Raw genomic sequence first — 13903 nt, 5'->3', positions numbered from 1 at the left:
AATCTAGCTGTTGATTGACAACCTAGCCCAAGTCTTTGTGTCGACTCATTCCAAACTTCTATGTTCCTTAATACTTGAGGTTAATGCAAAGTATATCGTCCAATCTAATCGTTGACCGAACCCTACCTTTGGTCAACTCAATTGAAAAATGATTGAATAGATTTATAGTGTAGAGTTAGGGATAAGATGATAGCATCAAGATTCATGAGATTGTCTCTAGTAGAAACAATAACACCAAGATTTATGGGTTTAGTCTTGAAAGATCAAGAATGTAAATTAATGCACTTAGACACAAGTATATACATAAGAAATTTTTTAGGGTTAGAACAAACACGTTAATTACCTGAATGTTCTAAACTTAACAATCATTAAGATTTTCTTGAGGTGATTTTTCATATCAAAACAAAAACTAATCAAACTCAAAATCACTCATAAACTAAAACAATTTCACAAGAATTGATTCTTGCACTTGGTAGTAGATTTTTAGAGATTTAAATGCTGTGCTATGGAAGAGAAAATCAAAATATAAATGTAACAAATTTCATTATTATTTGTGCAAGTTTTATTATTCTGATCATTTTTTTTATAACATGGTATGTTATATTTTAGAGTGACAGGAGAGGATGCAGATCCACTTTAGAGAGTTACAGTGGAGGTGGAAGTGGGTCCTCCCTACCACACCCACTACTCACTCGGGTCCCCCCATTCCCGGTGGACAAGAGATTCCAAGCATGAAAGAAACCCAACGCGCACGTTAAAGGGAACCCTGTAATTCTGCAATCACAAGATAAAGCTTAGGCATAGCTTGGGGGACCAAAGCATCAACCCAACCCCATCAAAACCTGACAACTAAACAATGTGCAGACAAAGATCTCACTCAGTTTTATTTCATTATTGCCTCTTACTGTTTTCCTTCCAAATTTTCATGTCTGCACATCAAATTACCTTATTGCCCTCCTTCTATTTTGTCCTTTTCCTTCCACGCCAACACTCACTATTCCCTCCTCATGTATAATAGGCACGCTTTTGTCCAAGGGTGCCCAAATAGTTCTATTTCTTTTCTTTATTGTCTCTGTGCACCATGTTTATGCTAAAAAGGAAAAAAAATGATCAATGGATTTTTTGTTGGATTGGCATACTGTGAACTCACACTCACACATCATGCATGCATGTACCACCTGTACTTTGTACACAGAAGATGATGGCTATCTTGTGATCCAAAAAGAGAAAATATTATTTCTTGATTGTACAAAGTTTAGACAAAAAGAAAAGAGAAAAATGTGTAATAAAACTAGTGATTTAATGAATAACGACAGGTAAAAATAATGTGATCAAAAGTGTTGTAAGGAAAATTTTGTATGTTTACTATAATTCAGAATATCCACCAGTGTAGAAGAATTTAGGTAATATGTACAAAAATTTTAGATTTAAATCTTATTGTTGTAGTTGTATAAAAAAATAAATAATTCAGAACCATATTTAGATCATAAGAGGAAAAACATGCTAATGATGTTGCGGTTTATGGTGGCTGAACAGTGAACAAACAATTTTGATGGCAAGAGCAAATGATGTGAGTTTTTTAAACCATAATTCAAATCGTTGACAACCCGGTTAGGTTCTAAATCAAGGGCATAATTCATAAATCATATGATTACTTTAAATGCTGAAGCTTCGCATAAAAATGGATGCCATGAAGGTTGTATATGACTTTAGGATGATTCGCCAGCATTTTGACATGCACGTCATCACTCCCAGAGCCAATTCCAGTGAACCATATTTAAACAAAAAAGACTTGGCCTATTCTAGATACAATAATGTTGAAATATCAACGCTATTGGAATCAATAACAGAAAACAAAAGTGGTTGAAAATTAACCAGTTAACTGTTGCGTCCATTAATTTGTTTCCTTCATTGAATCTTGTTAATGTATCAGCATAATACTTAACTATGCGTATTTGTAATATATTACTTTCTGATTTCCATCATAACATGGCTGGGATGGGGAAACCTTGTTACAAGGTTTTTTATTTTGAAATGTGTTGTAGTTTTATTGGAGAAATTATGTTACTGACGTTCCTGTTTTAGGTATTGTTAATTGCTACTAAATCTAAATCGATCAAGGTGTTGCAATATAATATGAGCCACTTGATAATAGTGGACAGTAATTAACAGACAATAGTGAACAGTCACACCAGGGAATTGGACCACAGGCATGCATCAAGCATAGAAAATTCCAGTATACGGTCTTTTGATACAGAATCTGTCACTAAAATCAAGTCACGTTTGGCTTGGACTGTTTCTTAAGAAACTTTTAACTCCCTTCAATCCCGTGGCGACTGAGAATGTTGGTGAGGGATTATTTTGCAATATTATAATAATACTGGGATGTATTACTCTACTATTTTAATTAATCTTTCTATTTGTTTGAAGATTCTTCCACTTTGACAGTGTTAAGAGACTAATCGGTATTATAATATTATTATAAATATTAAAAATGAAAAAATCGGTAGGATAAAGATCGCAAGCAACCTGCAAAAGGTTTTATTTGCAAATATAAAATTTCTTTGTCAGTATTATTATATCATTAATGACTATCTAAATATAAGACCTTCATAATTATGTGTTTGCTCACATTCCCTTCTTTTGTAGCATTCTTCTTGTCGGTTATACACTGTAGCTGCGAAGCATGATATATGGCGAGAAAGCAATTTTCAGAGTGTGATAAATTTAGTACCATCGGCCAGAACTAGGGGCCCTGATTAGGATTTTCAAAGAATTGTATTCAAGTTAGGTCCACAAACCTTACACTACAACGTTTCTCAGAAAAGTTTTAAATATACAAGGTTTTAAATATATTTTTGTGTTTACCTCAATTTGATTTTAGTCTCTATGCTTAAAAAGTTTGAGTTTTAATTAGTTCTTATAATTTCATTACGTTTGTGTTTTGGTCCCTCTGCCACCACCAAAAATTAGCTAAACTTCTAAAGTATGGAGACAAAAATATCGAGGTAAGCCATAGAAATAAAAAGAAAAAAAAAAATTAACCCAAAAATATAATAATGAACCACGAGGAGTGCGCTTAGATTGTGTGAATCTGCTGAGAACTACGAGTACTAAAAGACAAAATTTATGACTGACTAATAACTACAGGGACGGGATCATAAAATCTTTGTAAGTAATGGAAAATCTGATATTCTAGTTCTGTTAATAGCTTTGGGCAATTAAAATTTTAAAGCTGTCACAAACAATTACAAGTAGCACCCGTGCTGCCTAATGCCTAGTACATGCACGTAGCTAAAAGCTATAATTACATGGCTCCTAGTCATCTTTGCAATGGAAAGGTTGCAGATTTTTTAGAGAGCAAAATATCTTGCACAAAGCCACAAAATAGGTTAACACAAGAGACTCGTCTAATTAAGTTCACCGTATCTGACTTGAACCAAACAGAGTTACTATGATTGGTTTCATAACCTAAAAGAAAAATCCACGTCCCAGATTCACATGTTCCCTACTTTCCATTTTAACATTATGCATACACAATGCAATCGGCATCCTCTTGATCATTTTCATAATAATTTTATCCTTAGACTCCGTTTTAATACAAATTTAAAAGTTTTTTAATAGAAAATTTCTAAAAACAGTACTTTAAATTTGTATTCAAACAAACCCTTAATTAGAAATGCGTTGGGCAAGTGATTTGAACTGTGAAACCTCCCATTGGACCACGATGATCTGTAGCTTTCCATTATCACAAACATATGACAGAAAATCAATTGTTAAACTACCAGATCACATATTTTTTAGTTCTTTGAAAAGGGATAGAGGGAAAACTAATTGACGTTGGAAAAAAGATTATGAAAAGAGATGCAATATAGTAAATAATATTTTTGAAAATTTACTTTTTAACCAAGTCAAATACTCACTTAATTAGTATAATATAACTGTTATTGTTGGTGGGAAGACACCAGTGAAAGAGTGTGCCAAGTGCAATAGACAAGGAAACTCTTGTATCTTCTTTTATTTGAGAATAATCTTGAGTTGAAAATTTCTAAATTTTTCTTTACAGCTAAGCTTCTATATTTTTATAGAGTACACAAAAATTTCACATCTACAGATACATGCACTTGGTCTTAGCTGCATGCCTGCAACATACACCAGTCATATGTCAAACATATCTGTTCATAAAACACCGTCCATAGTTTTGAGTGGTCCACTACAAGAGGCTGTTCTTACCTTCCCTATTGACGATACATGCCAATTTTTCTACTTCAATAATTGAATATATTTTTCCATCTGATGAAATAAAACCTCCAAAAAATACTACTTCTCATCACTCTTCAGCAATTGTTGATCAGCACTCCACCATATCTGTCTAAATATTTAAAGTAATGTACAAGAGTGTATATAAAACTGTTTTTGTTTTGCATATCAATTAAAGGAAAATAATTAATTTGAACTTTTTTGTCCTTGGCCGATGAGACTAATCATGTTCTGGATATTATATTGGCATCTATGCATGTTTTCAAACTTTTCATATTGCTTCAACCAATTAACCAAGTCCTATTTGTTACTTCGGCCGTAACCCGTAACCTATTAGTAGAAATGAATAATTGATGAATTTGATATTTGGTATTACATTATATAATCTACCACTTCCTTTTGGTCTTTGAATTAATTATTTATTTATTTACTTTCTGTCCCAGAGAATCATTTCAGGATCATAATGTAGGACTATGATTAATACCTTACAAAAAGCATCTATAGAGGAATGATTAAACACAATAAATCCCACCAGCTTTCCCTCCTACTGTTACAGCTATTCCTCACTAGGAGTGCTACTGTTTCACCACCCATTTTTCTCGTACCTTCTAATACATTCTTACTATGGAATTTGGTTGAAAATTATATAAATTATAGATTTCAATTATAAGTTATTTTGTTTTATATTTAAAAATTAAAATAAATCACAAATTAAAGATAACAGTATAAGTAAGAAAAAACATTATCATCCCAATTCTAAACCTAACAAGAGTTTAGGTAGTATAACTCCTGTGTATGATAACTATACCTGTGAAGTTTGGAAAACTAACTTCACCTGATGTGTCTGCTAATTAGTTTTGACTTTTCTACGAAGTGAGTCAAGATATCCCTATTCCCTGATAATTACATCAAAGAGTAGCATAATTGATGGTTTCTCGTATGGGACAGTTTTGGGATCGGGTTCTCAATCACCCACAACAACTTCCGTATTTAATAAGCACACAATTTGACAATTGTCCCATCATGATAATGATAGTGAAAATGTTATACTATTTTTTTTCTCTCCCCATTCTAATAAGAAAACCCTAGTTGCGCTATTGAAATAACTCCCACTTGATGCATTGCAGTTAGCCTCCCACAATTTAAAAAATGGGGCAATCAGTCAAGTGACATTTGTGCAACAAATAAAAAAAGCAATGTTGCTGGAAGAGGTTGGCGAGCTCTAGGAACCAATTTCAATGCTTGGAATTTAAGAAATGAGAGAATGTTGGACCAATAATATACTCATGTGTTTAAAAAGCTTCATTATTTTATATATATATATATTGGTAGCTGATTATTGTGAACAAAATATAGAGCGCAATTTGATGTGGAGAAAGCCATTAATCAAGCCGTGTTAAGCAAGCTGTGTGAAACACCATAATGGGGTCCGCAAGTCAGCACACGTTGATCAACGTGGCCCACTAAATAGAAATTTCACCTTTTCTTATTATTTGAGAGAATTGTGCCCTGAGCCACTTTAAAATTTAGAAAACCAAAATTTCATTTTATCAAAACAGGAGACAAAAATCACAAATTGAAAATTATAAGGTGGTCAAAAGTGTAATTTAATCTGAATAAACCACAAATGCAGCACACAAACAAAGTGAACACTTTCTCCTTTTCTCCCTCTCTGAAGGATTGGGCCATCGCATCTACTTTGTGGGTGGGGTGAGTTTAAATCAATGTATTTTGGGTTGTTTCTTGTATGGCTGGTGATAATCACACCTCCACTCTCATATAAACACACCCCCTTTTTAAAAAAAAAAATATAAAATGTCTAAATTACCCTTTAAAAAAAATAAAATTCTTAAATTTACACCTCCCTTCCCCCACCCTCCTTCCCCGCACCCCACATTTCACACCCCTCTTCTTCTCAAAGCCTCTTTCCGCTCAATGTTATTAAGCAATATACTTTTACAGTCATTCTGAATAGAAAAAAAGGACTAGTCCCACCATAATCAGCATAAGAAAGGTTCTTTTACAGTCATAGCATTTCGAAAAGTACTTTTACAGTCATTAGCATTCCGGAAAGTACTTTTCGGAATAGAAATTATTGTTCATATAATTCCGGAAAGAACTTTCCGTAATAGTAACTTTAATATTATATGGAAAATACTTTCCAGAATTATATAACAAAATATTTCCGGAAAATACTTTCCGGAATAAGAATTTAATATTATGGAAAGTATTTTCCGGAACATTTTTATATAATTCCGGAAAGAACTTTTCGTAACAGTAAGAAGAAGAAGAAGAGGAGTGCCAGAAAGAGAAAGAAGATGGGTGCGCAATGTCGGCAAGTGATTTTGTATGAGAAAGACTCTTACTTGTTCTATGAAAAGAAAGATTAGTACAAAAATAACTTTTAAAATCGGGGTTTTAAAATCAGTCATAAGGTAACCATTTTAAAAGTGACGCGGTGGCCTGTACTGCAACAGAACGGCCCCAGAACGGCCCTTGTTGCAAGTAGAACGGCCCTTGCTGCAAGCAGAACGGCCTGTACTGCTTGCAGAACGGGCCGTACTGATTGAAGAACGTGACGTACTACTTGCAGAACGGGGCGTACTGAAAACAGTACGGCCCGTTTTTTTCTGCAGAACGGCCAGCACTGAAAACAGAACGGGCCGTATTGCAAGCAGTACGGGCCGTTCTGCTTGCAGTATGGCCCGTTCTGCTTGCAGTACGGCCCGTTCTGCTTGCGGGGAAGGGGGTGCGAGGAAGGAGGGGTGTAAATTTAGGAATTTTTTTTAAAGGTAATTTAGACATTTTATATATATTTTTTTTAAAAGGGGGTGTGCTTATAGGAGAGTGAAGGTGTGTTTATCATGAGCCTTCTTGTATTTTGATTAATTTTGGGCCACCGCAATGAAGCAGCCGTAATTTTATCTACCCTATTTACTTGGGTTGGGCCGAATTTCAATTCTTTAAAAATATTGAAACAACGATTGATGAAACAAAACTATAAACTATAAATTAGATATCCATGAAACAAAACTATAAACTAAACTTACACTTTATTAAAAAAATAATGAATCAACTATGGTAATCTTATTTTCTATTAAAATTATTCACTATTCTTTTTTGTTTTTTCTAATCTGATTCATAATTAATGAAACTCCCCTTTCAAGTTGAGAGACAAACAGTGAGCACTCCTAACTTAGAAAATAAATCTCTGAATAATGGATGCTTAAGTGGTTCAGTGAATATGCGTCGTAGAACATATTTAGATACAAATTTATAAATGTTTTTTTTAAATTACTGAAAAATATATTTTATTTTTACTATAGAAACCTTTAAAAGTCCTTATAAATTATATTCAAACATGTTCTTAGTTAATGAGTTTCACACATATTAGATTCCACTTTTCGCTAATGAACCAAAATTCAATTTCTCTGTGGATATTTCATGAAAGGAAAGGTTAGAGGCTATGTGAATGGTAAATTGTAAAAAAAATGAGAGTAGGACCAACTGTAATTTCAAAATCCTCAAGCAAAATGATGATCCAAGCAGTCAATTTCATTAATGGCACTAGCCATATATCTATATTTCGCTTAAGCAAGAAATCATGGTGTGTTTCTTGGATTTCATGAGGTTGAGTTTCCTAGGAACACATACAAACATCTGTTTAAGTGTCTCCAGTTGCAATACTTCTTGATGATTTGGATCCATTTGGAGATGTGCAGGTTTAGTATCTATGCAACTTGTATCTTCCGGGACCAGAAAAGTAAGTGTGCATTTTCACTGGCTAGATTCTCTTCCTAGATCGAGCAATTTCTAACCTAAAAAAATGTGTAAGGTCACCAATCATTTTAAATTTTAAAAGTAGTTGTGGTGCAGTTTGAATCTTTTAAATAGAGGTTGGATTTGGAGATGCAATTATTATGTCATCCACATACACCAATAAAGCTATGTATATGCTTTCAGATGCCCTTAAAAACAAGGAGTAATCAAAACGTGACTGATTGCAACTGATAGCAAGAAGTATGGAACTGGATTTTGACTGTAAGACACTTGTCTAAACCATAAATTGACTTATTCAACTTGCAAGCCATATATTCTCCCTCACAACTTTATATCAAGAAAGAAAGTCATGTCAACTTCAGAGAAGTCTTTATAGAGGAAAACATTATTATTCAACTATAAAAAAACTCCAAACCTCAATTGATGCAAAAATTCGCAAAAAAATTATCAGTTTGTGAACTTTGCTAGTTGATAAAAAGATATCTAGAATGTCTATTATTATTTTCTATAATATTTCTATTAATATGAAACATCTATTAACTTTATTGATAATTAATTTTTATTGAAAACTTGACTGACATGAATTTTTTTAGAGAAATTTATTTTTCAATAATGTTTTTTCTATCTACAAAATTCAAATTTGAGACTTTTTCTTAAAAAATTCAATTTAGATTGCACTTGAACTAATTAGTTGTTAAGGTAGAAAGTATTCTAGTTAGTATGTTGTATGTGGTCGTTGGTCACAAATCTTGTTTTAAGCCTATGAATAAAGCATGTACTTTGGTTTTAACTTAGCACACTCAATAACATTCAAACAGTGCTTCCCTATCGTTCATCTGTGGTTGGTTCCATGGATGCAAACTCTCCCTTTCATTGTTTGCTGGCATTCAGTATTTGGCAGCTCGAGGGTAGAAAGATGGTTCATAGTGTGTGGGTAGATGAAAGACAATCTTTGTGAGTGGAGGATAAGTTGTGATAACTCAGATGGTTTGTGATTGGGTGAAAAACATGACAGATAATCTAGATATCGAGTGGGTCTCGTAGATTTTCCAATGTATGAGGAACAGGTGATGTTCTGTGCTGTATAGGTCGTGACTGATTAATGAAGGTTTGTAAACAGAGTCCTTGTATTATGTTAACCTTGCCAATCATCCTCAAAGTATAGCTATCTTGTATACTGAAAAAAGGTGAGATGAAAGAAAATGGAATAAGGTGGATCTTTCTAGAGAGCATTAACAGATATTAATTTGACTTTGAAGTTTGGAATTAATGAAGATAACGTTATGCAGTAAGCAGTACTAATTCCTAACACCAAAGGGTTCACATACAATTGGAATCTATCGCCTAAAATGCAATCCCCACATCCGAACAATACTTAATAGAACTGAAAGACACCTCTATCCAATGTTTCTCTATCGTATATATTTTTTTATTCTTCTTTCAATATCAAAAATTATATAATTTCAATAAAAGATTAATTAAAGTTTAACTAATAATATATATATATATATATATATATTAAATAAAATAAGAATAAATTTTTTTTTGAAGATGTTCCAACATCATTTTTAAGGAATCTTTCACTTTCACACACAACCAACACAAACTTTCTATTTTCAAGCAAGTTTGGTTATCTTCTTATCTATTGTCTCTTCCACATTTATGTTATTATAAATATTTCACTAAGTTATATTTATTTATCTATGATAAATTTTTATTTCAAAGTATAGGTAGAATCTTTAACAAAGATGAATTGATATTTCCCAAATGTGTGATGTTATACGAAACTAAAATGTGGTACAAAAGAAAAAAAAAAAAGTTAGGCTAACTTGAACATGGAAACATGTATATATGACATACAATGATGGTAATCAAGTAGTTCAAACATGGGTAATAACTCTATCACTCGTCTTATGCTAACTTCATAGTCACACAGATAAGGTATCCATCATGTTGATACTCACAAATTACATTTTTATTATTATTTGTGATACTTGTTAAAAATAAAAATTACAAATACAAATAATAAACAATTGTGTTAACTAACTATAATGGTTAAGAGCATGTTTGTATTATCATTCGGTTTGGTTCAACGTCAAAGTTATGTGAGTGATCATTTATGTTAAACATGCTTTGAAATACAAGAAGCGAGTAAAACTCTGACTTGAAATTTTCACGAGTTACTTATTTGTTGGCTGATTGGCTTAGGTCGAATTGATTCATTTTTGTACGGGTAGGGGCGTTCGGCCACCTCTGGTCGGCCGCCGAATGGCAGTACTTGGTGGCCGAACGGCAATCGGCCACCAGGACCGAACTATCATCACTCATTGCTCTTAACCCATGATTAGGGGTTAATCAGATAATTAAGGTGTATTACCTGATACGGTAAATACGTTGCAGGGCCCATGGGGTCCAGGGCTCATAAATGTCAGTATAAATAGCTCAAGTCAAAAGGTAACGTCACTGTTCATTAATTATCCTAGATATCTGTGTTTGTTCTGACTTGAGCGTTGGAGTGCCTTCTGCAGGTACCAACCCCTCTATTCACATCGGATTGGAGCACTCGTTCGGCCTTCAGACTACGAGAAGATCATTGGTGTATCCTCTTTGTAGGTACATTTGGCGCCCACCGTGGGGCCGAACGAAGGCAATTAGAAGTTTAACTAAGTGTAATGGCGATAACTAGGAGAACAAACACTCAGGACCATCAAAATGAAGAACATGTTGAGGTTGTTGATGAAACAGATCTTTCCGAAACAGTTCGATTGTTGAAACAGGAAATGGAGTTGATGAAACAGCAGCGAGAGAGAGATGCAAGAGAGCTTTCGGCCTTGAGAGCCGAAAACGAGGTGTTGAAAAGTCAAGACACTTCATGGAAACCTACTCATGTCACCAACACACAAACTCAGGGATCGTATCAATCCCATGCGGTCCACACCTCAGCTCCCCATGCCTCGGCAGTGGCACCTGGAAAACCCCTCTCGGCCTTACCCACCGTCGGCCGTCCTGCAGACTTGACAACTATTGGATCACATCGACACCCCTTCACTCCTACTATCATGCAACTTCCGTTGATGGATAACTGGAAATCCTTGCCTATTGATAAATATGATGGTACCACTGATCCTGATGAACATCTTGATGTTTTCTTGACACAGGTGACATTGAGCACAACTGACGATGCTGCCTTGTGTCGGATTTTTCCCACGTCACTTAAAGGTAGGGCATTGAGTTGGTTTACTCGGCTCCCTCCCAATTCCATCGATTCCTTCAGCACTTTGTCATCTCAGTTCACCATTCAATTCGCAACAAGTCGCCCCCATAGTCTGACATCCCTATCTCTAGTCGGCCTTCGCCAAGACAAGAAGGAATCTCTTCGGACCTTCATGGATCGGTTCAACAAAGCAACTTTGGAGATTAGAGACCTTAACCCGGCCGTCGCACTGCATCATCTCACAACAGCCTTAAAACCGGGGCCGTTTGTCAATAGTATTTGTAAAAAGCCACCTTCAGACATGAATGATCTAAGGAGACGGGCTGACAAATACATGCAGATGGAAGAGTTGATGGAGTATCGTAATCAGGCCCGAGCTGAATCGTCGAGCAAGATAGAAAAGCAGGCAGAACAACCATACAGGGGGCGAGGCAAGGAGATATCTCTTCGGGATCGGCCTAATCGGGGTCCGAAGTACATTCAATACCAGCCGTGCTGCGGTGCTTGAACAAGCTCTAGTTCAGAAGTGTTGACAATTCCGAAAAGAGCATCCACTCCACCACGAGCGGATACTAGTAAATCTTGTCGGTATCATCGCAATCGTGGACATTCCACTGATGAATGTGTAGCCCTTAAAGATAAAATTGAAGATTTGATTAAGCAAGGCAAATTGCATAACTGTGTGGATCGGTCGGGGTCGTCTCAAACTCGCTCATATCAACCTAGATATCAGGATCGGCGCAGGCAGGACCATTCCGATAGAGCCCCACGAGAAAGAAGCAGGTCACGTGAAAGAAGCTGGTCGCGTGAAAGAAAAGATACTTCGGCACCACTGCATAGGAGGGTGATTAATACCATTGCAGGAGGGTTTGCTGGTGGAGGCTCAACTTCTTCGGCTCAAAAGAGGCATCTCAGAGCAATTCGGTCGGTCAACACTGTTCATAGACAGTCTTCTCGGAAGTTACCAGCAATAACCTTCACTGATGCTAATTTCAAGGGCATTGATCTAGAGCAAGACGACCCGATGGTTATTAGTGTGGAAATTCATAATTGCCTTGTCAAGAAAACATTGAACGATCAAGGCAGTTCGGCTGATATATTATATTGGAATACATTCAAGCAGTTGGGTATTTCTGAAAAAGAATTGCTCCCTTATGATGATCCATTGGTCGGTTTTGCAGGAGAAAGAGTAAGTACCAGGGGTTATATTAAACTCTTCACGCACTTTGGTTTTGATGAGCAGGAAAGCAGAGAAATTCAAGTGAAGTATATTATGGTTGATGCTAGCACTTCGTATAATATCCTCCTCGGCAGGCCATCCTTGAATGCATTGGGGGCTATCGTTTCAACACCACACTTAGCGATGAAGTTTCCATCTGATAAAGGGAAAATCATCACAATTCACGCCGATCAGAAGGCTGCTAGGGAGTGTTACTACGCTAGTTTGCGACTCGCGCCATTGGAAGAGAAAAGGTCGAAGTCAAAAAGGGTTCATGTTGTTAACGCCTCGGCACTAGTGGAGGAGCCGGTTTGGGATCTTGATCCGAGAATGAACAACGAAGAGTGGGTAGAGCCAGTTGAATTAAAAGTGCAATTTCAGATCGGTGTACATCCTGTTCAGGTTACATACATCGGCGCCGACATGTCTGAAGAAGATCGTTCTGCCCTGTGCGAGGTTATATTGAAAAATAAAGATCTTTTTGTGTGGACACCTTCTGACATGCCTGGTGTGGACCCTAAGGTTATGTGTCATAAGTTGTCAGTTTGCACTGAAGCAAGACCAATCGCACAACGTAAAAGAAAAATGGGGACGGAAAGGAAGCTTGCAGTTGAAACGGAGATAGCCAAGTTGCTTGATGCCGGGTTCATTCGGGAGGTTCATTATACCACTTGGTTAGCAAATGTAGTGATGGTGAAAAAACCGAATGGAAAGTGGAGAATGTGTATTGATTATACTAACCTCAACAAAGCATGTCCTAAAGATGCCTACCCACTCCCGAACATAGATCGGTTAGTCGATGGCGCCTCCGGCCATGGAATTTTAACTTTTCTTGACGCTTATTCGGGATATAACCAAATCCCCATGCATTCCTGAGATGAGGAGAAGACGGATTTCATAACTGACTCGGCCAATTACTGTTATCAGGTAATGCCTTTTGGGTTGAAAAATGCAGGGGCAACGTATCAAAGATTGATGAACAAAGTTTTTCAACACCAAATAGGTAGGAATATGGAGGTATATGTGGATGATATGGTCGTTAAATCCAGAGACCTTGATCGACATGTAATGGACTTATCGGAGGTATTCCAACAGTTGTGCAAGTATGACATGAGGCTTAACCCGGAAAAGTGCGTGTTTGGAGTAGCAGGGGGAAAATTCCTCGGCTTCATGCTGTCGGCGAGGGGCATTGAAGCTAATCCTGATATGTGCATGGCAATCATCAACATGGTAAGCCCTCAGAGCCTCAAACAAGTTCAACAGTTGGCAGGTCGACTCACAGCGTTGTCACGATTCCTTCCATGTTTGGCCGAGATAACGAAACCTATTGTGAGATTGCTGAGAAAAACGAAAAAATTTGAATGGTCTATTGAGTGTGAAGAGGCTTTTCGGACTTTAAAGGAGCGTCTCGGCTCACCGCCCATACTCTC

At 36.1% G+C, this 13903-nt stretch overlaps 1 protein-coding gene across 1 annotated transcript; it reads left to right on the top strand.

Annotated features, from left to right (window-relative positions):
• Positions 1 to 10712: 10712 nt before the first annotated feature.
• LOC145956014 (uncharacterized) lies at positions 10713 to 13349 on the top strand. Its single transcript, XM_083071569.1, has 2 exons — positions 10713 to 11754; positions 11884 to 13349. Exons 1-2 carry the CDS (start codon positions 10713 to 10715, stop codon positions 13347 to 13349), a joined length of 2508 nt encoding a protein of 835 aa, XP_082927695.1.
• The last annotated feature ends 554 nt before the right edge of the window (positions 13350 to 13903 follow it).

This window comes from Cajanus cajan, chromosome 1 (genome assembly GCF_000230855.2).
Source record: "Cajanus cajan strain Asha chromosome 1, NIPB_CcT2T_4, whole genome shotgun sequence".
NCBI classification, from domain to species: domain Eukaryota; kingdom Viridiplantae; phylum Streptophyta; class Magnoliopsida; order Fabales; family Fabaceae; genus Cajanus; species Cajanus cajan.
The sequence above is the reverse complement of the archived record's forward strand: the minus strand, read 5'-3'. Positions and strand labels throughout refer to the sequence as shown.

Coding starts and splice junctions, on each gene's coding strand:
- LOC145956014 (XM_083071569.1), top strand. CDS start 10,713: ATGGCGATAACTAGGAGAACAAACACTCAGGACCATCAAAATGAAGAA. Junction 11,755..11,883: donor TCAATACCAGCCGTGCTGCG/GTGCTTGAACAA, acceptor ATGAATGTGTAG/CCCTTAAAGATAAAATTGAA.